The sequence below is a fragment of the Coffea arabica genome, chromosome 10c (assembly GCF_036785885.1).
Source record: "Coffea arabica cultivar ET-39 chromosome 10c, Coffea Arabica ET-39 HiFi, whole genome shotgun sequence".
In the NCBI taxonomy this organism is placed as follows: Eukaryota; Viridiplantae; Streptophyta; class Magnoliopsida; order Gentianales; family Rubiaceae; genus Coffea; species Coffea arabica.
Genome location: NC_092329.1, coordinates 52,787,319 through 52,814,862, shown reverse-complemented (window position 1 = coordinate 52,814,862; position 27,544 = coordinate 52,787,319). Strand labels below are relative to the sequence as shown.

General features: G+C 33.7%; 2 protein-coding genes across 2 annotated transcripts; both read right to left on the bottom strand.

Moving 5' to 3' along the window:
* Positions 1-2,401: 2,401 nt before the first annotated feature.
* On the bottom strand, positions 2,402-5,905 carry LOC113714258 (uncharacterized). Its single transcript, XM_027238046.2, has 2 exons — positions 3,237-5,905; positions 2,402-3,032 (listed from the first exon to the last, which is right to left on the bottom strand). The coding sequence occupies exons 1-2, from the start codon at positions 5,881-5,883 to the stop codon at positions 2,650-2,652; spliced, it is 3,030 nt and encodes a 1,009-aa protein (XP_027093847.1). The 5' UTR covers positions 5,884-5,905; the 3' UTR covers positions 2,402-2,649.
* An 11,969-nt stretch (positions 5,906-17,874) lies between these two features.
* LOC113714257 (MDIS1-interacting receptor like kinase 2-like) lies at positions 17,875-19,706 on the bottom strand. The gene is made up of 3 exons (XM_027238045.2): positions 18,695-19,706; positions 18,238-18,572; positions 17,875-17,937 (listed from the first exon to the last, which is right to left on the bottom strand). Exons 1-3 carry the CDS (start codon positions 19,704-19,706, stop codon positions 17,875-17,877), a joined length of 1,410 nt encoding a protein of 469 aa, XP_027093846.2.
* Positions 19,707-27,544: the final 7,838 nt, after the last annotated feature.

Genomic DNA, 27,544 nt, shown 5'->3' with positions numbered 1-27,544 from the left:
ACATTGTTTCCATAAAGGGATAAAGAAGTTAACTTTTCCAATTTACCAATAGAATCAGGAATCTTCCTTGTGAGATTGTTATTATACAGCGGAAGAGTCTCTAGAAATATGAGTTTTCCAATCTCTTCGGGGATATGTCCAGATATGTAATTATTGAAAAGATAGAGCAAAGTTAAGTTTCCTAAGTTTCTAACAGACCGTGGAATGGGTCCGGTGAGCATGTTCCCAGCAAAAGAGAGTTCGACGAGTGATTGGAGTTTTCCAATCTCTTCTAGAAAGGGACCTGATAGCTGGTTAATCGCAAAAGAAAGGAGATTGAGTTTTGTCAAGTTTCCAATTCCTGAAGGAATACTTCCTGAAAGATTGTTGGCTTCTAAGCCTAGAATGGATAGGTTGGTCAGATTTCCAATAGAGGTAGGAATTGATCCTGTAAACTCATTCAGTTCCAAAACGAGTTCAACAAGAGATGTGAGAAACATAAGCTCTTTGGGGATGGGGCCATAGCATGAGTTATTGGAAAGGTACAAGAACCTAAGGTTGGTTAGTTGACTGATTTGAATTGGAATGGCACTAGTGAAATGATTTGAATGCAATCCAAGATAGGTTAGTCTAGAAAGATTACCAATCTGGGATGGAATGCTTCCATAGAGTGCATTATTGTAAAGATCAATTATAGTTAGATGGGGTAGAGACGAGAAATTGAGATGATCAAGTGTACCTTTAATGCCAGAACTAGTAATGTTAATGACTGATATTCTTCCAGCTTTGTTACATCGAATTCCAAGCCAATTGCTGCAAGAATTGGAAGAAGCCGACCAGGATGACAACTGGGATTGCCTATGACTATCAAGACTGGCTTTCCAGAGAGCTTTCCCTTCACTTCCATTTCTTGATACTGCATCTGCATGCATTTGGGAAGCAGCATTTATTGCAGAAGTAGAAAGCAACTGTAGGATGGCCATGGATACAAAAACTAAACTAGACTGACACTTGGGATTCTTCGGGATGAACATATTTACTTACTGGTGATGTTTTGAAGAGAAACCTTTTGTTGTGAAGCTGGCGGCCTTCGTCGCATACATGCAAGTATTAATGGAAGTTGTAGATCCAAAAAATGGATCCAGTCACCAAAGATCAATTCCAATTCTCATCTATGTACCAAAAAAGTCCAGGTTCATTGAATTTAGAACTATAATATTCATTGAATTTAATTTTAATAATTTTTATGAGGACTAAATTTGATTCATTAAAGTTAAAAGTCAATAATTTCAAAGTTTTTGAAGTTTTCTTAAGGATTACAATAATGTATACTTTACTAGCGTTACCATTTCTATTAAACCTACTAGATCTATTGTTATGTTTTCTAGATTTTGCCTTTGCCTTACCGTTTGGATTGGTCATTTTTTGAAAAATAAGTTTTTGGGATACAATACTATAGTAATACACAAAACTTCAACAACCTCAAAAACACTAAAAACACAAAAAAGCAACCTCAAAAACACAAAAAAAAAACCTTAAAAACACCAAAAACAACCTCATCTACAGTAAAGTTTTTCACTTACATTGCTACAGTAAAATATTTTAAAAACAGCTAATCCAAACGAAATCAATGGATGTAATATATGTAACTTGTTTCGTTATTATTATTATTATTATTATTATTATTATTATTTTGGGCATTTTACTCGTTTCTTCAGCGGTTCACATAATTGGACACAAATTTTGGGTATAATGCACATAGTCATGTTCCATAATGATCAATTGACAGAATTATGAATAAAGTTTTAAATTCATTTTCTATGACTTTGGGTTGATCAAAATCCACATACACAAAAGTCAAAATTTGATGGACTATGACTAAGACATCACTCATGATTAATTGGGAACTAAGAGTGTAACCTTTTCCCGTAGGTTTTGTTCTTTTCAAGAAACTTGTCAATATGGCTGCTAAGCCTTTGTTTCAGTCCTGGCTTTTAAGTTCTTGATGCTTTAATTGTCAAAGGCGTGCTTCATGATTTGATAAAATGGAAAATTATTTGGCAATTAAAAGATTTGGGTGACCAGCTCTCTATCTCTATTGGTTTCTTTATTCAGAAAACTTTAAAGAACAACTCTAGAGTCTTAATTTAAAGGGAGAGTTAATGCTTTGAGTTTCATCAATTCAAGGTTCCTAAATAAGAATTGGTGCCTAAGTTGATAATATAATACTATGTTAGTGCTCAAAGGTAATTGTTGACTTTTTCATTGCCAAAGAATTGGTGCTTTTTCATTGTCTTGTAGATGGTATTTTCGGATTATATTTGTTCCCCTTCCCTTTGCTTGATTTTTCTTGGTTGGTTAGGGACAACTAAAGAAACATGTACGGGGTGATGTGAATGGTACTTGTAACTTTGTATATTCCTAGAAACAACAATCCAATTCTATGTATTTCTGGGAATTGTTTTACACATAACTGGAGAACAAAAGATAATCTTTTACATTTTGGAATTGGAAGCAATGGCACTGAAAATTAGCAGCATATTCTCATTTTCAAGATTAAGTTCTACTACATACAAAGCAATATTTAGGCCAACCGCATTTTCCTTTCGCCCTATCACGCTATATACCATTGCCATAACGAGCTCCAGGAAAACGATGATGTTGTTGGACTTAATGGTGCATTAAGGACTTGGAATTTTTATGCCTATCAGGCTTGAGAAGAGCATCTCTTATGGCTTTCAGTCTGTGCAGAGCAACTCTCATGGTTATGCGGTTATCAGGAGAATCTGCAGCACAAGACAGGCCTATCCCCATGACTTTGATCAGGCAATCACCTTGGATTTCTTGGTCAATGGAATCACCTTCCTCGTGTAATTCCGGGTACAGCACTTCCTCAATGTTTGTGTGAGAATTGATGTCTACCCACTTCTTTAAGCTTAATCCTTCCGTGAAACTTGCATGTCTTGGGCTTCTGCCTGTGAAGAGTTCTAGCAACAGAATTCCAAAACTGTAGACATCTCCAGCTGTGGATGGTTTTTCTCCAAAGCCATATTCTACGAAGTAATCAAGCTATCTATTAAATGGTGAACTTTGAGATGAAAAGAGAAAACAATACTATTCAGAAAAAGTCAGCAATGGATCTCCCCTGAATCCTATGTCTGATGCTTAGCATGATGAATTAACCTGGTATCCTTACAAACTCACACTATTCAAGAAAACGAAAACAAATAAAATGAAAGAAATGGTAATAAACTAACCTGGAGGTATGTAGCCTATGGATCCCTTCAGAGTATGTGTACAGCTGATTGAAGGTTGATCACCACCGTTGTTGATCAGCAACCTGGCCAGTCCAAAATCTCCAACCTTTGCCGTCATGTCTGAATCCAGAAGAATATTGCTAGGCTTCAAATCACAGTGCACTATGGGGGCCTCACATTCATGGTGAAGATAATTTATGGCACAGGCAATATCAATCGCTACATTCAATCTGTCGACAACATTGAGCCCCTCTCCATCAGAAGTCCTCCTCTTCCCTGTTATCCAGTCTTCCAAATTACCATTGCTCATGAATTCATAAACTAAAGCCAGAAAACCTGAATTCTTGAAGTCAATGCTGGAGCAAGTGGTGATAAGTTTAACTAGATTCCTGTGCCTCACGTGTCTCAAAGCTGCACATTCTGCTGTAAAGCTCTTCCAGGATCCAGTCGCCTCTGTATTGATGACCTTAACCGCAACAGCAGTTCCTTCTGTCAATTGTCCTTTGTATACAGATCCAAAGCTCCCAATCCCAACAAGATTTTCTTTGCTGAAATTATTGGTAGCAAGGCAGAGCTCATTGTAAGCAATCATTCTATGCCGATGCTTAAGGGATTCAGATGTTGTTTCTACTTTTGCTTTGCCCTTTCGGAGGTAAAATAGAAAGGCAACTGTGAAACACACTGCTATTAGTGCTCCAATTAGACTGGACACCAATATTAACCGTCTGCGATGAGCGTGCCTATTATTGCATGTCGTTTCCAGGCAGAGGTTTTTGTTGCCTTCCAAATGAACTTTGGAAGGGTCTACAAAAACTCCACCAGAGGGGACATCTCCTTCCAAATTGTTGAAAGAGAGATTAAGGACCTGAAGTGCCTGCAAATTCTTAAGATCAAAGGGAATTGTGCCATTGAGTTGGTTTAAGGAAAGATCAAGAGTTCCCAATCCCCTTATATCTCCTAGAGTGTCTGGAATATGGCCTGACAGCATGTTTCTGGCAAGTAGTAAATGCTCCAAGCTCTTACAGTTCCCAATTGCCTTTGGAATTTCACCTGATAGACGGTTGTCAGATATGTCAATTGTAACAACTCCTTCCAGGAATCCAACTTCTTCTGGCAGAGGACCTGTAAGACAATTCCTAGAAAGATTGAGAAAAGCGCTTAAACTTGGAAGATGGAGGATTTCTGGTGGAATGCTTCCATTGAGCTTATTGTTGGATAAGTCCATGGAAAGTAGACTTTGGAAGTTTTTGAAGGTAGCAGGTATACTACCCAGCAATTCATTTTTTGATAGGTCAATCTTGTTCAACTTCTGGAGATTGCCAAGGGAATTTGGGATTTTTCCTGACAATAGATTTCCAGCCAATCCCAATACTTGTAGTTCCTCCAACTGGCCAATTTCTGGGGGAATTTCACCATAAATTGCCTCATTACTCATGTCTAGCAACTCTAAGCCTCTAAGCTGGCCAACTGAGGGCGGTATACTGCCATAGACACGGTTTCCTCCCATGTAAAACTTTTTAAGAACTTTAGAAAGATTGCCTATGGTCTCTGGAATTACACCTTCTAAGAGATTGGAATCAACTGCAAGGAAGTTTAAACGAGTACTATTTTTCAAGGACTCAAGAAAACTAAAGCCATTAGTACCTGAACTAACAATCCTATTGTACCCGATGTTATACATCTCAAGATCAGGAAGATTCCCTAATCCTGGAGGAACACTTCCATGCAAAAGATTATGTGCCATGCGGATTATTCGTATCCTTGTAAGATTGTGCAAGGATCCAGGAATTGTACCAGTGAATTTATTGATGCAAAAATTGAAGCCTAGAAGATTTGGAAGCGTTACTCCAACATTGCTGGGAAGATCACCCCACAAATCATTGGAAGCCAAAGCTAAATAAACAAGGGAAGACATGTTGTAAATAGAGGCAGGGACTGTACCAGTGAAATTATTAATTGTGAGATCAAGATACTTCAAGTTTCGTAGATGGGACAAATCACTTGGTATCGGTCCATCTAGTGAGTTGGTGCCTAGATTTAAGTTGGTAAGGGTTGAAATGTTTACTAGCGAAGATGAGAATGGACCAAAGAGCTGGTTTCTCGCCAGGTTCAAAACTTGAAGTTCTTTCAATTGGCCAATCTCTTCAGGAATTCCCCCCGTCATCCGATTTTGCATCAAGTCAAGGACTCTGAGCTCTTTGCACTGACTAATGTTACTTGGTATAGCACCAGTCAGGCTGTTGAAGCTCACATTCAATGATCTAAGACGAAAGAGATTGCCAAGTTGCTCAGGGAGGTTTCCTGTCAATTGGTTATTCTGCATTTGAAGTGATCTAAGGAAGGACAGGTTGCCCAAGTAAGGGCTTATAGAGCCTGATAGTCTGAGGCCTGAAAGGTCCAGTCCTATCACTCTTTGGCCATTTCTGTTGCAGACAACTCCAGTCCAATTGCAAGGAGATGATGAATCTTGGTCCCAAGTGGATAAGGGATTAGACATTTCCATATTTATCTGAGACTTAAGAGACATCAGTGCCTCCTTGTCAGAGACAATGCTAAGAGCAGTTGATTCTGCAACATGAAATATGCCTGTGCAAAAGCAGAGAAGTAGAATTGCAAAATGAAGCATAAGGATGCTTTCTAAAGCCATGGGTTTTGCAAGTGTATGTTGATGGATGATTGGATGGATGTACATTCAGCACCGTATCAAGTCGGTATTTATAGGCAACAAAATATGAGGTCGAACATGTATCCAGTGCACAATATTGTGATCAAAGCCACGTTTGCTGGTGGAAATAATTGTAGTTTCTGCTTGACAAACTACTCAACCTTGGTTTCAACTTCTTCTACCCTCGTGCAAAGACTTTCCTTTGTAGTGTCTAGTTACCAACTGACCATCAAATCATCTTGCACCAAGTGTGTATGTAGTTCAAAGAAAGTAACCGTTCCCAGTCCGACGGAGCCACGGCTTAGACTTTGTACAACGCTAGTTCTTATAATTTATATGCCCTCGTCATTAGTTACCATCAAATCATCTTGCAACAAGTGTGTATGCAGTTCAAAGAAACTAGAGGCAATTCTTCATTAACCGTCGACTCTTCCAAACTTAAGTTTTAGGTTTATATATTTACTCCCTACTTTTATTTTTCCTTTTTGACAAGCTTATAAGTAACCCGCAATGGCGATAGCAATATAATCAACCAACTAACCAACAAATGGCGCTATTCATCACTCAATAATACTACAAATAAACTCATAAATAGTGTGACACCAAACTCATAAACTCATTTATAGGGAAACTTGAATGCAGGCTCTCTAACTCATAAAATTTCAATATTAACCACTAAAAATCAAGGTTTCATAGGCATCTACCATTAATTTTATAGAAAAGTGCAGTCTTTAAAATGCTAAAATAATAAAGTGTAATAATGCTGATATTCCTATACGTTATTAACTTTCAAAATTATAGTGTCTATGATACTGCATCAGGATCCTTATGATCAAAGCTTTGTCGTGTTATCATATACTCAGCAATGCTACAACTAAACTCATAAACTCATGTATAGTGTGACTAGAACGTAGGCCCTCTAACTCGTAAAATTTTAACTTTAACCATTGAATTAAGGTTTAATAGGCATCTACCCCTTCTTTTATAGATAAGCCATTTTAAAAATGCTAAACAATAAAAAGAACTAACAATTTTGATATTAATTTAAATTCGTTACTGATTTTAAGAATCATATATAGTGTCTGGGATACTACATAATTTGTCTTGTTATGTTAAACAATATGTCTTCATAGCATTTGAGTTACTCTTCCTCCGAAACTAATTTGGCAGTTGTTACGGTAGGAGTTGAATTTGAAACAGCAAAGAAAAACTCAACAAGTACCACTACGTAACCATGTTTATGCTTGGTTGGATCTGCCCTCCTGATAAGTTTACAAATGAACGCTCGGAAGTCTTTGGCAATGGCCTTTTTCTGGGGAAAACTTTGCAAGGCACTTAAACGTGTGCAATCATTTAGTGGGAAGAAAGAGTTAGGGCTTAAGTTTAGACTATTCTTCATGTTTTCCTTTATGATTCAGTAATGAAGTTGCAATCGAGAGTTAGTTTTAAGGGATAATTTTTGGCTATGTATGTTTATACACACTAATACATGCACTCATGTTGGGAGGGAAGTAAATTCCGTGTCATTACTCCAGGCATATTGCTTTCTGTTGTCTTCTGCAGGGTATTTTGGGATGATACCTGTTCCTTTTGCTTGATTTTTTCTTAGTGCTTGGTTTAGAGCAACAGTGCAATTACAGTCGCTGTTTTCCTTCTCCTTTCTCGAACAACTAAAGACAAATTAACAAGGTGATGTAAACAGGGTTTCCATGTTTATGTTTTGTGCGTGTATTTTTTGTTAGCAGCCGTACGATGAATCAGAAAGGCCTCAAACTCATTTATTTACTGCAACAACAGATAGACCTAAATACTACTAGTGTTTTAGAAAAATAAAAAGCTCAATTAAACAGGACTTTATCCCTACTACCACGGCAATCAATCGAGATGGCGTCAATTTCCGTGGAATTTATATGTTACTGTTGCTTTTCTACACAAGACTAAACTCTCAACATCAAGAGTCAAGCCAACCAAAGTCAAGTTCTGTGCGCTGACGTTTCAATTAAGTTGAAACGGGGTCCCTTTATGGTAGGAACGCAAGACTAGTGTGAGAAACATTAATTATGGCCACCTGTAGAGAATAGTAGTAGTGGAAGTTGGACGCGCATGAATGAATGGGTAGGAGGAAACGGTTTGGACCAAGCATAAGAAGAATAACAAGTTGAAAGTAGTGGGCAGATTGTAATGGGACAAATACGAGGAAATCTATTATACTAGAAATTTATTAGTCCATATTTTTTAAAAGATTTCTATTAATATGACATGTATTCTGGAATTATTTTACTCTTTGATAAATTCAATTAATGTAATTTAATAGTTATTGGTTTGTTTAGTTCAAATGTTTAAATCACTATATTTTAGTTAGAAAAATATTTTGTTAAACTAACTTATCGAAAAGCCTCTTTAAGAAAATATTTTATTTTAACATTTCCTTTAGACCTAAAAATCCTAGTTAAACTAACTTATCAATAACCTTTTCCAAGTAAAATTTTACTATATTTACTACTTTCAACTTTTCCCTTAGTTGCAAATGACAAATAGCATATATATACTTTAATATATGTCATTTCTCAAGCATTTTGAATTAGTTTATCTTTTAATTAATTTCAATTAATGTCATCTAATGATTATAGTTTGTTTAATTTACATGTTTAAATCCCTATATTTTAGGTAGGAAATATTTTTGTTAAATTACCTTATCAAAAAACTTGTCTTCATTTTAACATTTCTTTTAGGCACAAAAGGCCTGGTTTAACCAACTTATCAATAATTCTCTCCAAGTAAAATTTTTTACTTTAATGTTTTCCTTAGCTTCAAATGACAAATAGCATGTATTGTCATTTGTAAAATTTTTTTGTATATTAGGATATTATAAATTTAAATAAATGGTTTGACAAACTGATAAATATCAATGTATGACTGTTGTAAAAGTGTAAAAACGATACATTTTTTCCTCAATCCTGTTGTACAAATGGAGAATTTTATTTATTGTCTTATCTTTATATATATGTAATAGATGGAGGGTTTTTGATCAAAAACCTTCACACATCTCCAAAATCCTAATTCCTTTTTTCCTAGAATTTTACATTTATTTTAATTCACACATATTGACTTCACAATTTAGTACAATCAAACCATTTCAAATTCTTTTGTTTGTTACCTGTATGCAAATTAAATTTTCACAATTTCCAATTTCTCCCCATGTCTAGTTGACCCTTACAATTTCAAATTTATGTAAAACTTATCCAAATAACATTTGCAAAATTTTAGATTGATAACACAAAATTTAATTACAATTTCCATGACTTTAGAATAATTAACTAATAACACAAATTATTTACAATTTTAGTGTAGACATCTTTAGAGAGCTCCCAACTCCCCATCTTTTTCTTATATTTTTTATTTATTTTTAATTAAATAAATAACCTTCAATCTTTGCATTACGTACTTACCATGTATGCGGTCATGAGTTAGTTACATTTTCAAAATACTAACAACATTCAAAATATTAGCACAATTTGAAATTACATACTTCTCATATAGGGATTTATGTATGAGTCACATTTCTAAAAAATATTAACAAAACTTAACATACTAACACAATGCCAGACTTATAAATGATTATTGCTAATAAGGAAATAATATTTGAAATCCTTCAAACTGGTAATAACAAAATGAAAACAACTTATCAAATATAAAAGATAAAACAAACTATCAAATTTAAAAAAGAACTAACATTTACTCCAATCATTCTTTTAGGTAATTCTAACATAAATATGTATTATTACCTTTGGTAAATCTAACTTAAATATGTAACTACTATTTAAACATTAAATTAAAATGTCCAATTTATAAACATAAAATATTTATATTGTCTAAAGTTAAAAAATAAAAAAAAATTTATGTATGAAAAGATAACACTTTAATTTTTTGGTTGGACACTACCCAAAAACATACTATTAATTTGGCAAGAACAATATAAAAAATAACTTAGGAAATATCAAAATTAAAAAATAATATCAATTTCAAAAAAAGAAATAAACAAATGCTGGTAGTTTTTACATTTCATGTTCTTTATTTAGGATAGTTAAGGGTGGGGCAAATACTCACTAACTTGAAAATCCGCTATACCCGATTTAATCCGATCCAAAAATTAGGATATCTAATTCATATTATTTGATCAGATTAAAAGAGGGTAGAGTATCAGCTTAGATATGGGGCGGGTTATGATCACATAACTAAAAACTCATGGATACCTGACCCACCTACATATATTTTTTATTTATATATATACTATAAAATAATATTTTTAGAGCTAAATTTCATTCAACAAATTGCATTACAAATATGAAAAACTATAGTTTGTTTACAAGGTTCATTTGTAGAGGCCATAATCTTATATTTTTTAGAAAAGATTTTAATTAATATGGAATATATATTTTAAAAAAAGGTGCTACTGATTTCAAATTTTTATTGATTTTGAAAGCTTTTAATTTTTTCCCTTTTTCTTGTATTCTCTTCACATATTTGTTTTTTGGTGGGAGGCTTTTTTCGAAAAAAAATCTTTGTTAAATCTTATATGAATATGTAAAATATAGAATTAAATTAATATAAATTATTTTTTAAAAAAATTAAATGATAAGTGGGGTAAGATGGGTACCCGTTGATCTGATTCTATCTTAGCAGGGTACCAGCTAATATGCGGGGTGGGTAAGGGTAAAAAAATTACTAACCCACAAGTTGCTGGTCAGATCAATCAAATGGTGCATAGGGCGGGTATCCGATCCATGCCCATCCCTAATGATAGTGTCTATCAATAATGCTAAAAAAAAAGTTAATACAGGCATTTAAAATCTTCCTTTGGATTTTGTTGTGAACTATTTTGAAACAAATACATACTAGAATAAAGTCAAAAATACAACTACACAAGGCTAAATATATAATTTTTTATCGGCTTGGGCACCTGTTAGAATATATTTCAAATGTCATGTTTTTAGAAATGTATGATTAATTAGGAAAAGTAAATAAATACAAAAGATGGTAAGTAAGATTAAATAAGAAAAGTATATAAATATAAGAAAAAGTAATAATTGTTAATATATGTATATAAATGGTAGATTAACTGAATGTTGGATATATTAACGAGTGCCCATTGGGCACCCATTAGAGAATCCCAATTTTTATTCTTTTCATGTACTATTTTAGATATTTCATAATTGAATTCAGTGTTAATGTTAAGGTTTTGTTTATAGTAAATAATTCAAATCATTTATTAAGTAGCTACTTTCATTAGGATTCATTTACCCTTAAAAAATAAATAAACAACTTGGGAGGTTCAATGCGATTTTGACTATTTGCGTTCCGTTTAGGGTTCAAAAATGCGAAAGTGGACCTTGGAGGGACAGCAGGGGAATACTGGCGTTCCTGCAGGACACGAAAAGGGGAAGACGTGCTCGCATGCATGGAACTACGTAAAACAAGGGCAAAAAAAAGTAATAATAATAATGTCTACGTCCATCCTCGCCAAACACATTTGAAAAGGTGAAGATTTTGCCCAGTGTTAACCTTTTTTTGTTTTTTTCTTCAGTAGTATTATTGTCATCTCCATCCATAGATCAATCAACATTTAGTCGGCCATCACAGTAAGCGTATTCATAAAAAATGGAAATGGCTTGTCAAAATGGGTCCAACCTGAAAACATATATTAATTGACGCATCCATTCCAGTCTTTTCTTTCTACTCTGCTTTTAATTGTGTTGTTTACAGTTCTTCGGCCATCTCGCAATTAACAAACGTCAATTTTTAGTGTCGAAACAGAAATTAAGCTTTGAAAAGTTAAAGGTTAGGATAATCTCAAGCCCCGCTGACACATTATTTGTGACTTGTGAGTGAAGTTTAATTTAAGGATCTGTAATTAAGAATGGATTAGCCAAGTAATTAGTCAATTACAAAGTCCGCTGGTTGTTAAGCACCTAGACGGTGGGTGTGTGCTAGTATATATGAAGCATCCTTCCCAACACGACGACGGCTTCAAATTAAAATTTACACGAGTTCTAAGTGGGACCTGGAAAATCACAATAATGTCAACAAATTTAAGCCGTATCATCCCTAAATCTGGACTTCCCAAGAGTTCACTTCGTTTTAGATAATATATATATACTGGGATGCAGTCTACATTACTTGCAAGAAACCTAATAACAATCTAATTAACCTGTGATTTCCGGCTTTCTTGCTATAGGAGTTGGCTTGTGCTTGTGGTTTTTTAAGGTAAAGACTCATACTACTTACTACTGGGGGTCCACGAGTTAATTAATTAAGTTCCATAATAGGTACTTCCCCAGCGACCTGATCTAAAGTGAAACTGGCAATTAACTAGCTCGTTCAAAGACAACCTTAAGTTAATTAACCATCATATTGAATGAAACTTTCATTTGTATAAAATGTAAATTACAATAATGGAACACGAGCTGTACAATTATGCAAAATCAGCCACTATTTGTTGCAATTCAATTAAATTTGATTTATTTTCAATATTCTAAATTTTATATTTGTGTTTTGACTTAAATATCTTTTAATTTGTATGAACAACCATTCATTCCTATACATTTTCATTAATTCTTATGCTCGCTCCTTTGAAAATGGATGTAGTCCAAAGTAGTATGCATGTAATCATGGCGTTGTAAGTGCTCTCCAAATTTATTGATGCTAGCATTTAATACTTTGAACAGAAATTCAGTTCATCAAGGATTAGTTTGCTTTTGAATTTCCTTTTAGTCGTGAAACAATCACATATGTAATTGCACTTGTTGTGTGCTACATATTCTTCACTCATATGCTGACTTAGCACTATTAATTAGAGTAAATGTACGTAATTCAACTATGAGATAATATTCAATTACAACTAAATATTAAGTTGTTATAAATTAGCAATTTTTAATGTGTTTAATTTGAATCCTTGTATTACAAATACTATATTCACTTTTATACACTAGCATTTTAAGTTGTCCTATAAAATTTTCTATTAAATAAAAAATAAAAAACATAAAAAATACAAAGCACCATTGTAAATGAATTAGGAACGAAACTAGTGCTATTAAAAAATAAAAATTGTTAGGGAGCACGAGTGTAAGTGAGACTTAGTGTAACATTTAAAAGATCACATTGGAATTTAGTAACATGGCAAGCCTTTCATAAAAGTGCTGCAAATACCAAAATGGAGAAGTGAAGACAAAAGTTAATTAAATTCCAATGAAGAATTGCACGTACAGTTATTTTTTTAAATTTTTTTTTTCAGTGGGGTATCCAACTGCATTGGCAACCGATTACAGTTATTGACGGAGATTTGAATCCTGAGGGAGAGCTTCGTTGATTTGGCTTTCATGAAAACTCTATTCATTGAGTATCCAGTGAAGGAAGTTATGCCATATAGATATGAATGGTCAAGTGGCTGATCAAGTTCGAAATGCAATGAGGAATTTGATCGTCAAAAGTTAACGGTACTTGACAGTTTGAGGTGCACAACTGGTGCAAGGATTCCAACTTCTTCAGGAATGGGTCTTAAAACATTAAATCATTGCTACGTGACAAATTAAAATACAGGTCTACAAGGAAAGTGAGATGCCCAATTTCGTCAATAGTGGAACTCGAAAGCTGATTATGACTGAGAAAATGGTAGTCAACCTCTGCTCAATTCTCCTACAAGATTGTGGAATTTGATTGCAAAGGGTATTATTACATGAAAGATGGAATTCCACTAGAATTTTGTTTTTATCCATCCCGATACTTTCAGAATAGGTCCCCAAAGAAAAGTATATATAATGTGTGTGTACATATATATACATATACACACACTAGTAATGGAGTACGTATTTTGCACGTGAACATGATGCTTTTAGATTCTTTTTTCTTTCAAATTTTTAGAAAATCAATTATTTTGAAGGAATAAATGTAATTGAGACAAAAAATGTGATATTTAATATTTATATTTTTTTATATTTTTTTGAACTTAGTTTGCCCTAACCAATATAAATGCACAAGCAACAAATTATTTTTTATTCCAAGACTACTTTTATTTTATAACAATATCAATATTTGCATCTTTTGGTTAAATTTAGATGATCTAAATGTTCTTTTTTATGCCGTTTGAGTTTAAATTTTTAACTTTTTGAATAATTTGTTGCTCCTCTTTAAGTCATTCTATGAATTGTTTATTAGTTTTAGTGAAATTTTCTAATTATTATTTTTTTTTGCTAATGGTGAATTGTAAAATGATCTATAGTGTTATTGTAATCATAATAGTATCTAAATATATTGAAATTCCATTGTTCAAAATTAAATAGCTTAACTTTGAAAAGAATTGTTTTGATTTGGAGAAATTTATTTTTATTTCTGACTTATGACATGCTTTATGATTATAGAGTTTATATGATTAAGAATTGTAAGATATTAAGATTATTTATTATATAATAGTCAAACTGAACTTGGATATATTTTTATTCACCTTTGAAGTACTCCTTGAAATTGATCTTTTATAAAAAAAAAATGTTTTTTGGCTTAATTCACCTTAATTCAAAAGGATGTTTCACCTTTGTAATTAGTATTATGATTGGCATTGATGAATATAATATTATTCATTAGTTGTAGTTTAATACTGTTAGTTGTTACAAGAACATGATTGATAATGCTCATTAAATTTAATCTGTATTGCAATTTAAATAAATAAATTTTCAACATAAAACTCTTTGTCTACCTCGATACCTCATTCCTATAATATTTTTAATTAAGGTTTTTTTACTCGATACTAATATACACATATTAAAAAGGTGCTCTTAAGGCTTAATTTACTTGTATTCAAAAAACAAAAAGACTCATGGTACTTTTTAAGAGGCTCATAGTACCAATTTATTATGTTTTGATTCATGTTTGATGTACTCTCTAAACTTGGATTTTGTAAATAAAATTTGTTCTTCTTTCTTTTGGTAAATTAAAAAGTAAGAAATCTTTCATGTTTGATATTATTTAAAAATCTTTCATGTTTAAAAAAGTAAGAAATCTAAACTTGTGCTAGCATGTTTGATATTATTTATTAAGGACAATGCAATGCAATTAGTCCATTTATTAGAGAGGAGTGTAGTTTTGGCATCATAAAAACTAATATCATTTTTTGCTTACACTAATAACAACTATGATTCACTATTTTTTTAATAATTTATAAATTAAATTTGCTCTCTTTTTCAATTTAATTTACTATAACTCAAAGGAACGTTTTTCATTCTTGTAATTGTTGGCATAATTGATATTAATTATTGATGAAATACAATGAATTGATTGTTCTTATTTTAGTTTAATTCACCAGAATCACCACAATTCAAGGAATATTCTTTGTAACTGTTAGCATAATTCTTATTAATTATTATTAACGAAATGCAATGTAATCTGTCCATTTATTAGTGTCAGGGGCAATATTAGTATTACAAAAATTAAGATCAGTTTTTACTTGCACTCACACTAAAGACTCATCGTGTTTTTTATATAGTAATAGATAGATATGTGTGTGTATATATATGCCAGAGTTTCCAATTAATATAAGTGAGGAATTTGACTAAGTATCATTTCTTGATAAGATTGATCACATTTAGGTTTGAGTAATTGACAATTCACAAAACAAATGCATAAGATATTGATTTTTTTTTCGAAACGATAAATGATTTTATAACATAAGATAATCTTTACAAAATCAAGCAAAGGCTCGATAACTAAGTACAACCAGTGCATATTAGCACTAAGGAACCACAAATTCCTCATCTTGAATGATATTCAACGCATAAGCGCTAATCCTATTACTCAAATGATTATTATCTCCATCAACTAGGCAAAAAGAGCACATTCGAAACAAAGCCTTCAAAGTGAGAATATCCTCGAGCAGCGTTGTGACCATAGTTATTAAACCCGGCCCGGAGGGGAACCCGGCGAAAGAGGTGGGTGAACGGGTTACTGGTTCAACCAGTGAGTGAGTGGTTCAACCGGTGGGTCACGAAATATATTTAAATATTATATTTTATAATTTTTGATATGATTAAAACTATAATAAATTATGTCATAGTAAATGCTCAATTAGTCTAATTTATTATAGAATCATTAATTCTTATAAGAATTAACAAAATCTAAATTCAATTAGTAATCCATCAAATTTCAAGAATAAAATTTTATCTAAGTATAATTATCTAGTTTATTTATGAATTTTAAATGCAAAAAATTATTAGAAACGATATTTGCCTTTAGAATGAATTATGTGATATGTTATTTTTTAAATTCATTTCATAATTTATAGAGTCAGGAGAGTAATAAAATTTATTAAAAGATTCCAAATAAATTAGGTTTTGGAAAATTAAAAAAAGAATAAGTCTAATATATAATAAAAAAAAAACTAAATGTTAAACAAGTGAGCTGTTGGTGTAGCGGTTGTTGCATTTCTTTAAATACAGAAGGCCGTTGGTTCGAAGCGTCACTACAGCATCTTCCAAATATTTTTAACATGCAAACCCGGCGGATTCCTACAAAACCGGACGGTTCTCCGGGTTTGACCGGTTGAACCGCCGGTCCGTTGAAAAGTCAACGGGTCAATTGTCAAAACGATCTAATTAGCGAACCGGCCCGGCTCAATGGCCGGTTCACCGGGTTGACCGGTCGAACCGCCGGGCCGGGCCGAGTTTAATAACTATGGTTGTGACACGCATGTCCTGCGTTTTGGCATAAGATATTGATTGGACCATCTGAGACGTTCTTTTTCGCTTTTCTTTTTTATTTTTTATTTTTTTGTTTGTTAAACTTTTTGTTTTTGTGGGACGAGTTCTCAAGTTTCTTGCTCAAAATCGATAGGATACACAAATTTTTATTTAGAACACTTTTGTAGCTTTGGCAAATTATACGTCATATGCACAAGGATTTGCAAGAAGCATCAAAGCATAAGAAAATACCAAAAAGGAATAAAAAAATAAAGCATAACAAATCCAAAACAACAAAATTTAGAGAATGCAATTACCAAAACCAGTAATTGAAATTTAAGTGCTCATATACAAAGAAGATACTTTGAGGGTCCCAGATATGATTAGTTACTAGAAGAGGAGGGGGGAAAATCAGCTGTTAGATACATAGTAAATTTCATCAAGCTTCAGCTTTCAAATTTCCAAATTGTATTCTTAATATGGTTTTGGCTATTCATGGTGTTGCATTAAGTTGCTTGGTACATAAATATTTCTCAAACTAAGTTATATTTTATTTTACTTGTAAAACAGGGAGGGGTGGAATCTAATAAGCTAAAAACGTTAAAATGAGATTTGAGTTTGACCTAGAATCTCTAATTCTTGGGATTTCAAACTCAACACTCAACTCAAACTCTAGATCAAAGCTATCTCAACGTAGTGTCATAAGCTCGTCGGAGAAAGTTTCTACCCTTCCAAACATTAGGACGAAAAAGATGGCAATGCGTTGATCAGGTCATCCTCCTATAGTTGCAGGCTGCAGCTTCCTCTGATTGTGAACCAAGTAATGTTAGTACCTATTAGAAATACAAAGGTCGGCCTAGTTTTAGTTGCTGGATTCCAATGCTTCTACATCCAAACATGTGAGACCTCTAAATAAGCAAGTGTTGAGACGTCTAATTGAAAGCTTTCCTGGTTCTGATTTTTCACCAAGAAGTAAGAACTCTGATGTTTATATGTGATGCATCATTATCATCATTCCCATGTTTGTTTATTTGAAACACACAACAGAAGAGTTTATTGATTTTCCTTAGAAGTTTATATACATAATTCCCGAGATTAGACCTTTGTGACATTTGTCCTAGGCAAGGGAAAATAGAAGAGAATTTGTTGTTACTGATCAAACATCCAAATCTATTCTTCTACAACCATGCTCAGCCAAATCACATCTTCAACATTATTCCTTTCCGGATGCAAAAGACTCTTCTAAACCTTTCTACCACGGACCAGGTAGTCCAGATGCTTTCTTTAGTGCTCCACTTCCAGAGCCTGGCTCAAGCTGTTCAAAATATCAGATCGAAAAATTAGAAGATTAACAGTTATACAAATGCAGTATCTTGGGGTCAAGTTTTGAATGTGCAATTCATCCTACGTAACTCTCTGACTAAAAGTTTACCCCTGTTTTTGCACTTACATTCTATACATCCTTAAACCAGGGAATCCAAGTAAATTTTAGCCAAAATGTAATGAGTTGCAAACCCCGAAAGTTAGAAATTTCGGATAAAGAAAAGGAAAGATACATACACATAGAAGCTCTAAAATTTGTGGTTTCCAGATCAAGAAGTTGTCCAATTGTAACCATTGGAAATATGTTGAATTGAGTAGGAATTTCTTTGGATAGTTGGACGGACATTTGTTTCATGGTCGGCCTCAACTGAGGATTGGGCTCTATACATGACAATGCTAGCTTTGCCATCAACACCACTAGTTTTGATTCTTGCTTACTTGGAGATGAAAGTCGAGGATCCACAATGTCTTTGAGTAACACACTATATGCTGTTGAAGTAGATGATGGTGCTGACAATATTGACGATATGAAATCACCTGGATGCTTGCCCATGATCACTTCTAAAACCAATGCACCAAAACTATAAACATCACATTTTTCATTTACTTCCATTGTATAAGCAAGTTCTGCAATCCACCAAATCAATAATCACTTCAGGCAATTATGTAGATGAATTCCTTCAACTTTTTAAATAAAAAAAATAATCTAAAGATAAAAGCTAGATTACTTAGAGCAAAGAGCAGTGTACCTGGAGCAACATATCCATAAGTTCCTACAAATGTAGTCCAATTAGATGAATCAAGCCTGATGAGTCTTGCAGTGCCAAAGTCAGAGATGCAAGCTTGATACTCGGAATCTAACAAAATGTTTTTGCTAGATATTTCTCGATGAACTATTGAAGGAGAACAATCTTGATGCATATAGGAAAATGCAGTTGCCATATCTTTTACCATGTTTGCCCTCTTGCTCCAGTCAAACTTGGATGTTGTTTCATCATTGCTCAATAGCTGCATCAAGTTTCCCCCTTCCAAGAATTCATATACCAAAAAAGTATGTTCTATATGTGTACAAAATCCGTACAGCTTCACGATGTTTCGATGCCGTACATTTGTTAGTGCACGGATCTCATTAGTGAAATCTTTCAACCTCCTCAAGGTACCACCATCTGTTGCATGAAGTTTCTTGACAGCAACAACTTGACCATTTGGCAACTCTGCTCTGAAAACACTTCCACATCCTCCCACTCCGATGCAATACTTGGGGTCAAAATTTTCTGTTGCATCAATGATGTTTTCATAGACCATTTTCCCATCAAAGCTCCAGATAGTGAACAAATTTCCTGTTAATTCTAGAGGTTTATTCTCCACATGTCTCGTATGTGACCGTGAAAGGATTAAAATGCCCACAACCACTGTCAAAAGAAACATTGTTCCTAATATTGGAAGCACAATTAGGAAAATAATCCTTTTACTTGTCCTTCTACCGGTTCCCTTTTGAGTTGATTGAGGGCAAGGCTTCAATCCAACAACTCTGCCACATAAATCTTTATTGTTTCTCAGGGCATCAAATGGAGCTTTTTGACATGCAGTAATGTTGGGAAGAGGACCTTCCAATTGATTGTAGGATATATCAATAGATATCAAACTGAAGCAATTATCAAAGCTGGTGAGGATAGTTCCTGTTATTCTATTATGTGATAGATTAATCTTCTCAATGCTTTTCAAATCGCCTAGCTCTGGTGGCAATTTGGATTCCACCATGTTTTGGTTGAGATAAAGAGTTTCTAGTGAGGGAAGAATTCCTATTTGAGACGGTATACTTTCAATGAGTGCATTGTGGCTCAAATTCAGTTCCAATGGCTGTGTGCAATGGCCTAATTTTTCTGGACTAGGGCCACTAAGATTATTGGCCAACAAGCTTAGATTTAAAATGCACCAATTTCTGATGGTTTATTTCCTGATAGATGGTTCTTGTCAAGTTTAAGCTCAAGCAACAAATTCAACTTCCCCAGACTTCTTGGAATGTTCCCATGTAATCGATTAGAAAAAAGGTGAAGTTGTTGCAGGCGAGATACTTCGCCAAGCCCTGTTGGTATTCTGCCAGAAAGATTGTTGTTCGAGATCTTCAGCATTATCAAATTCAGAAAGGCGCTCCAATTCCAAGACAACTTACCATAAAATTTATTGTTGCTCAAGTTAATATGGTCCACTTGTGGATAAACTCCAAAATCTTCAGAGATATTTCCTGACAGTTGGTTTCTTTGGACAGTTATAGCTTTTAGGCTTAGTTTCTTGGAATAGAGCCCACAAAGTTGTTATCTTGTACTGTGAACCACTTCAGTGAGCCACCATTGCAAATGTTTTGGGGCAAATGACCAGTAAGATTGTTTTCATTTACTTGTAGCATTTGTAGATTGGTAAGATTACTGAATACATTTGGAAGAACACCACTTAGTTGGTTCGTGAAAAGAAGAAGAACAACTAGTGTCTTCATATTTTCCAATTCAGGATTCAGGAGGGAGAGCGCCATGTAAGTTGTTTTTATAAAGTATCAGTTCAGTTAATCTTGCTAAATTTCTAATGGCTGAACGAATATGCCCTGTGACATTGTTTCCATAAAGGGATAAAGAAGTTAACTTTTCCAATTTAGCAATAGAATCAGGAATCTTCCCTATGAGATTGTTATTATACAGCTGAAGAGTCTCTAGAAATATGAGTTTTCCAATCTCTTCGGGGATAGGTCCAGATAGATAATTATCGAAAAGATAGAGCAAAGTCAAGTTTTCTAAGTTTCTAATAGACTGTGGAATGAGCCCGGTGAGCATGTTCTCAGTAAAAGAGAGTTCGACGAGTGATTGGAGTTTTCCAATCTCTTCTGGAAGGGGACCTGATAGCTGGTTAATCGCAAAAGAAAGGAGATTGAGTTTTGTCAAGTTTCTAATTCTTGAAAGAATACTTCCTGAAAGATTGTTGGCTAGAATGGTTAGGTTGGTCAGATTTCCAATAGAGGTAGGAATTGATCCTGTAAACTCATTCAGTTCCAAAACGAGTTCAACAAGGGATGTGAGAAACATAAGCTCTTTAGGGCTAGGGCCATAGAATGAGTTATTGGAAAGGTACAAGAACCTAAGGTTGGTTAGTTGATTGATTTGAATTGGAATGGTACCAGTGAAATGATTTGAATGCAAGCCAAGATAGGTTAGTCTAGAAAGATTACCAATCTGGGATGGAATGCTTCCATAGAGTGCATTTTCATAAAGATCAATTATAGTTAGATGGGGTAGAGACAAGAAATTAAGATGATCAATTGTACCTTTAATGCCAGAACTAATAATGCTAATGACTGATATTCTTCCAGTTTTGGGGTGAATTCTTAGTTTATGATGAAAAAAAAATAAGGCATTCTACAACTGGGACGATTTTTGGAGATTGTTCTACAAATGGGGTGTTCGCATTCCGCGAATGCGAGCTCACTGACCTCGCATTCCGCGAATGCGAGCTCACCGGGTGCCAACGCCCCATTTCGAAAAGAAAAAAAGAGAAAAATGAGTCAAAGAAGCAGAACGCAATATCGAAACATAGCTGTCGAATAGCAAAACAAAGAAAACAGAGCTGTCGAACAGCAAAACAAGGATTTACAAGGATTTCGTTTCTAAGATTTACGATTTAGTGTTTTACGGCTTTAGCACTTAGGGTTTTAGGATTTTTGCATTACAATAAATTTGCCTTGATTATCGCTTTATTTTTTTAATCAAAATAGTAATCCTGCCAATAATTGTAAAAGGTAAAACACGCAAGATTTAATCGCTAGATATTTGATTTAATTTTTTTTCTTGTCCTTTTCAACTACCAAACAAATAACATGCACTTCATAAAAAAAACTTATATAAGTTTTTTAAATAACATTGCGTTATGAAATTTCTAAAATTACAGTTGAAATTGTAACAGATATTAATGACAATTAACTATTAGATTCTTATAACTAATATTCATCGGTGTCAACAAATAAATACGATTCATTAATAACAAAGGAAAATTAGAATTTGATAAAAAAAATTTATTTGATAAAAAAGGAAAAAAAGTTAGTATTTTATTCATAAAATATAGTCAACACCTTACATGTTAACAATTTCATATAAGTTTTGCATTGATATATGAAATAGAAAGTACTTTTTCTACTATTTAAATGTATTATAATAAAATAACGTATTTCCAACCGTACAATTATCAATTTTTTTTAATATAAAAGAAATATGATTTTTTTAGAGTACATATTTGATGACTTTAGGCATGTGCAAGTTTTAAAATAAAAAAAATTCATTCCTCTGCTAATTACAGATTTTCTCTAATATTTCTCCAAAATATAAGATTTTAGTAGAGCTTTTAAAATAAGATTTTACCACCGACAGCATTTTAGTAAAGGCAAATTCTACAAAACAAACAATATTTACAGTTAATTTTACATTTTTTTGGGAGCTCGTAAATTTCATTTTAAAATTTTGTTTCTAGCAAGTTTGAATTTAATTTTCTGAAAGTCATACTTATAAATGCGAAATCTAACAAAAAAAATAAATACAATTTTTGGAGGTCAAATTTATCAAATGCGAGCTATTTGAAAATTTTTTTAAAAAAACATTTAGGAGCTCGCATTTAGCTCTTACTATTTTCTGGAAAAAATTCTCTAACTCCCAAAAAAAAAGTAAAAAAATTTAAATTATACTTAGAGCTCGCATTCGCGGAATGCGAGCTCAATAAGTAGAGCTCGTATTTCGCTAATGCGCGCATTCCCCGAATGCGAGCTCTAGAGCTCGCATTCCTGAAATGCGAGCTCAATAAGTAGAGCTCGCATTCGCGGAATGAGCTCGAATACGAGCTCTACTTATTGAGCTCGCATTTCAGGAATGCGAGCTCTACTGAGCTCTACTGAGCTCGCATTCGGGGAATGCGAATATTCCCCTACGGAATACCTCGCCAAAATCACCCCTTTTGTAGAATTTTTTTAAAATTTATCGCAAAATTGAAAATTTCTCTCCAGTTTTGTTACATTGAATTCCAGGCCAATTGCTGCAAGAATTGGAAGAAGCCAACCAGGATGACAACTGGGATTGGCTATGACTATCAAGACTGGCTTTCCATGTTAAGAGAGCTTTCCCTTCACTTCCATTTCTTGATAAAGCATCTACATGCATTTGGGAAGCAGCATTTATTGCAGAAGTAGAAAGCAACTGTAGGATGGTCATGGGTACAAAAACTAAACTGCTAACACTCAGTACTCTTCAAGATGAACATATTTACTTCCTGGAGATGTTCTCAAGAGAAACCTTTTGCTGGAAGCTGGCGGCCTTCGTCGCATATATGCAAGTATTTATGGAGTTGTAGATCCAAAAAATGGATCCCGCCACCAAAGATCAATTCCAATCCTCATCTATGTAGCAAAAAAGTCCTGGTTCTTAATGAATTACTACTTGACATAGATGACATACATTGATTACATGTATCACAAGTTGAATGCATTTATGCATTTGTTGAGAGCACTCATGTAATACCAACATTTAGCTTTTGCTTTAGAAATATAATCTTCATTGAATTTAATTTTATTAATTTTCATAAGGACTAAATTTGATTCATTAAAGTTTAAAGTCAATAATTTGAAATTTTCTTAAGGATTATGATAATGTATGCTTTATGAGCGTTACCATTTCTATTAAACCTATTGTTTTCTAGAGTTTGCCTTTGCCTTATGTATTAGGGAATTAAATCATATGGTGTTTTAAGAGAGAATCAATGGAAGTAATATATGTAACTCGTTTCGTTATTATTATTATTTTTTTTTGGGCATTTAACTAGTTTCTTCAGTGGTTCACATAATCGGACACAAATTTTGGGTATAATGCACATAATCGTGTTCCATAATGATCAATTGACAGAATTAAGAAAAAAGCTTTTAATTCGTTTTCTATGACTTTGGGTTGATCAAAATCCACATTCACAAAAGTCAAAATTTGATGGATTATAACTAAGACATCGCTTATGATTAATTGGGAACTAAGGGTGTATCCTTTTCCCGTAGATTTTGTTCTTTTCAAGAAACTTGTCAATACGGCTACTAAGCCTTTGTTTCAGTCCCGTCTTTAAGTTCTTGATGTTTTAATTGTCAAAGGCGTGCTTTCATGATTTGATAAAATGGAAAATTATTTGGCAATTAAAAATTTAGGTGGCCAGCTCTCCATCTCTATTGGTTTCTTTATTCAGAAAACTTTAAAGAACCAATTCTAGAGTCTTAATTTAAAGGAAGAGTTAGTGCTTAAGTTCAACCTATTACTTTTTTGGCTTTATAATAGAGCAACCAAGTTGGTTTAATTAATAATTAGTGCTTAACCGATAATCGTTGACTAATCATTTACTCTGAGATTGAGAAATCTTTGAATTTTGGGAGTAATTAACAGTTAACCAAAGACGTGGATAATCTGTGCCATCATTCAGTTGGAAAAAAGACGTGGATAATCTCGCTTAATAATCACTCAATAAGCTCGCAAGTACCTTGCAATAGTGAACGATTTTTTTAACCCTCAATAAGTTTCAAACTTTGCTCGCAAGCATCCTGTAATGTTGAGAATAGCATTCTCAAGCGATTTCCAGCTTGATTTTTCGCATTTTTTTTTTTGCAGACGAATGTTGAGAATAGCATATTCCGGCAGTTTCTAGATTATTTAACTCCAGTCGCTAATCAGGGCGTGATTGACTCTTGTTGGGCGTTTCCAATCGTTGACATAATCGCAGCTTATTGTTATATGGAACAGAAGGAACACGTGAACAAAATTTTAGTGCCGGTATCGAGGCAACAGCTCGTAGATAAGGCACCAAAGATGCCGAAGAAAAGGAGATGCATGAAGACAGTTACGCAAATAGTTTCAAAAAGATGTTCGAATGCGTTCAAAAGAATGAAGTATATTCCCAAAATGCATATCTAAGTTACGACTATTATAGGGATCATGATAGGGAGGCACTAGATCCAAATTGTTGAAAATATACGGTGTTTAGATGTAGAATGATTTCTAGGAACAAGACATATTGGACGTTGAAAGACCGATTGGTCCTGGCTAATTTGAGATATGCAACGATGTTTCAACTTTGAAAATATTTTACAAAAGTATGAGAGGGGGGCTACTTGGCAAGGAGGCAAAGAATTAATAGTTATTTCAGGCTTCAAGCGCAAAAAGATATAAGAATACATATCATATTGTACTATTAGTTGCGTCGGGAACCGTTAGTGCCGGTAAGTCCTATCTAAATGCAGCTGATTGTTACGACAGATTATAACATAGTGGTTCACTAGGCATATAAGAAAATAAAGTTAACAGTAAAGGTTCATACTTTGAATACTAATGATAATAAGTATAGTAGTCCATAGAGGAAAATAATACCAACACTAAAAGTTTAACATCTATATTTAATTTAAAAATGCTCAAAAGCATGCTACTAGAAGCCAGCAATAAGTTGAGGTCAGAAAGAGATACCCAGATCATTAACACCCCCATCATCCCCAACCGCATTATCATTTCCAACGGTATCATCATTCCCAATCGCATTTCCCAATAATTTACATTCTCAGAAATGTAAAAATCGTTAATAAGCTCGCAAGCACCTTGCAATAAGCTATTGCAGGGTGCTTGTAGGCTTATTAAGAAATGCTTATTGCAGAGTGCTTGCGAATTTATTAAGCGATTTTTGCATCCCTGAAGATATTAAACTAATGGGGGATGCAATTGGGAATGATGATGTGGTTGGGGATGATGAGGGCGTTAATGATCCGGAAATGCTTCCAGTTTGAGAAGATAAAAAAGTTAACTCGAGAAGTAAAATCTTAATTCATTTATAGAATAATGGTCTCAATTCTCATGTTTTATATAAACTATATTTAGGAGAATAATCAAATAAGAAAGTTCTTCCCTTTGCCAATTTCTCATATTCCATCTTTACAATCCCCAACACAGTAGTAAGCAAGCTAAAAATCCTTTTTAGCTGCATAAAAAAACTAAATTGTACCCCGACAAACTTCAATGGACAGGTTGTCGAAACCTGTGCAATAATAAAAACCTGCTCAATTAAAAGTAATTTCTGTAGATAGTGGTAAGTAGGGTCGAATCCACAGGGACTGGGTGTAACTGTTTCTTTTCAAATTCACAATAACAAAGGGGGTGTTTTTGTGCAGAATGTGACAATCAAAGAAATTCAAATAAAATCTAAGAGACTACTAAAAATTAAATAACAATTTCCTAAAATCAAATGAATGATAACTAAGGATCTAGCCAAGAAATAATTTCAGCAATGGTGCACCTAATTGATCATCGAAGCAAAGGCAATCCCAATTATTTATCAATAAATAGGTTATAACTACCAAACAAACGATGGCAGTCAACCCCTCCTTACTGTGTCGGTGATTAAGGTACGCCCGTTAATCACTGCTCTAATTAGGAAATAATCCTAGGTACGCCCGTAAGATTTAATTTCCCAATTGCCTTACGTATTAGAGGAGCCCTATTCTAACCAAATAACGCACTACCAGGGTTATTTCAGATTAACCCGCATATCCCCCTGACACAAACCTAATCGTGCCAGCTGTCACTAATTCAAGACAATTAAACAATTACGGATTTAATGCCTTAATTGACAATAGATTACCAAATCAATTAATTATCCGAATCCAAGATAATCAATTAATTAAATAATCATAAACATAGCAATCGAGGAATATGCGAATACCAATAAATAAAAGAAAAAGATAAAATTAAATCGATCTCACAATTTTTAGACGAATCAAAACCTCCGTTGCTCCTTGACTAGACAAAGAAAATTAGTTCATTCTTGGTGAACAAAGCCCACGCAAAATTGAAACAAGAGTTGTCTGCTCATGCGAAGGAAGAAAAACAATCAAAAGCTACAAAAGGAAAAGTCAAAGGCTGATACTTCATTCCTCTTGACATGCGCAGGGGGCAACCACAAAAGACGAAAGAGAAAAGTCAAAGAAAGCTAAAGGGAGTCTATTGTTTTTCCTTGTCATCACCAACGAGAGAACTACTACTAAAAAGCTAAGAAACGAAAAATCAAAGCTACTCTAATGCTTGGCTCCTGTGCGGCGGCCCCCTTGCGGAGAGGACGAGGCCCCTGGACGCCACCCCCCAGGTTTGCTTTCTTTTTCCTTTTTTAGTTGCCGTCTTCGGTCAAAATTACCAAAAAGGTCTTGCATCTCCTTGTTCCAAGAATGCCCTTGATTGCCTGCTATTTGAACTCTTTCCCGATAACTGTCAAATTGATCTTGATTGTGATATTTTTGTTCTACTCCCTGAAATAAATGTAAATTACGAAAAGTGAGTAGAATCTAATAATTAATTCACATCAGGTCAGGTAATAGGAAAAATTAATGATAAATAAGTGATAAAATTGCAACATATCATCAATATCTTGAATGAAAAAATTTGGGAAAATCGTCCAAAACGTCCCTCACATTTTGTAAAATAACTCTTTTCGTCCCTTACTTTTAAAAGTGTAATTTTATATCCCTTACACATTCACATCGGTCAAATTTAGTCCCTAACTAG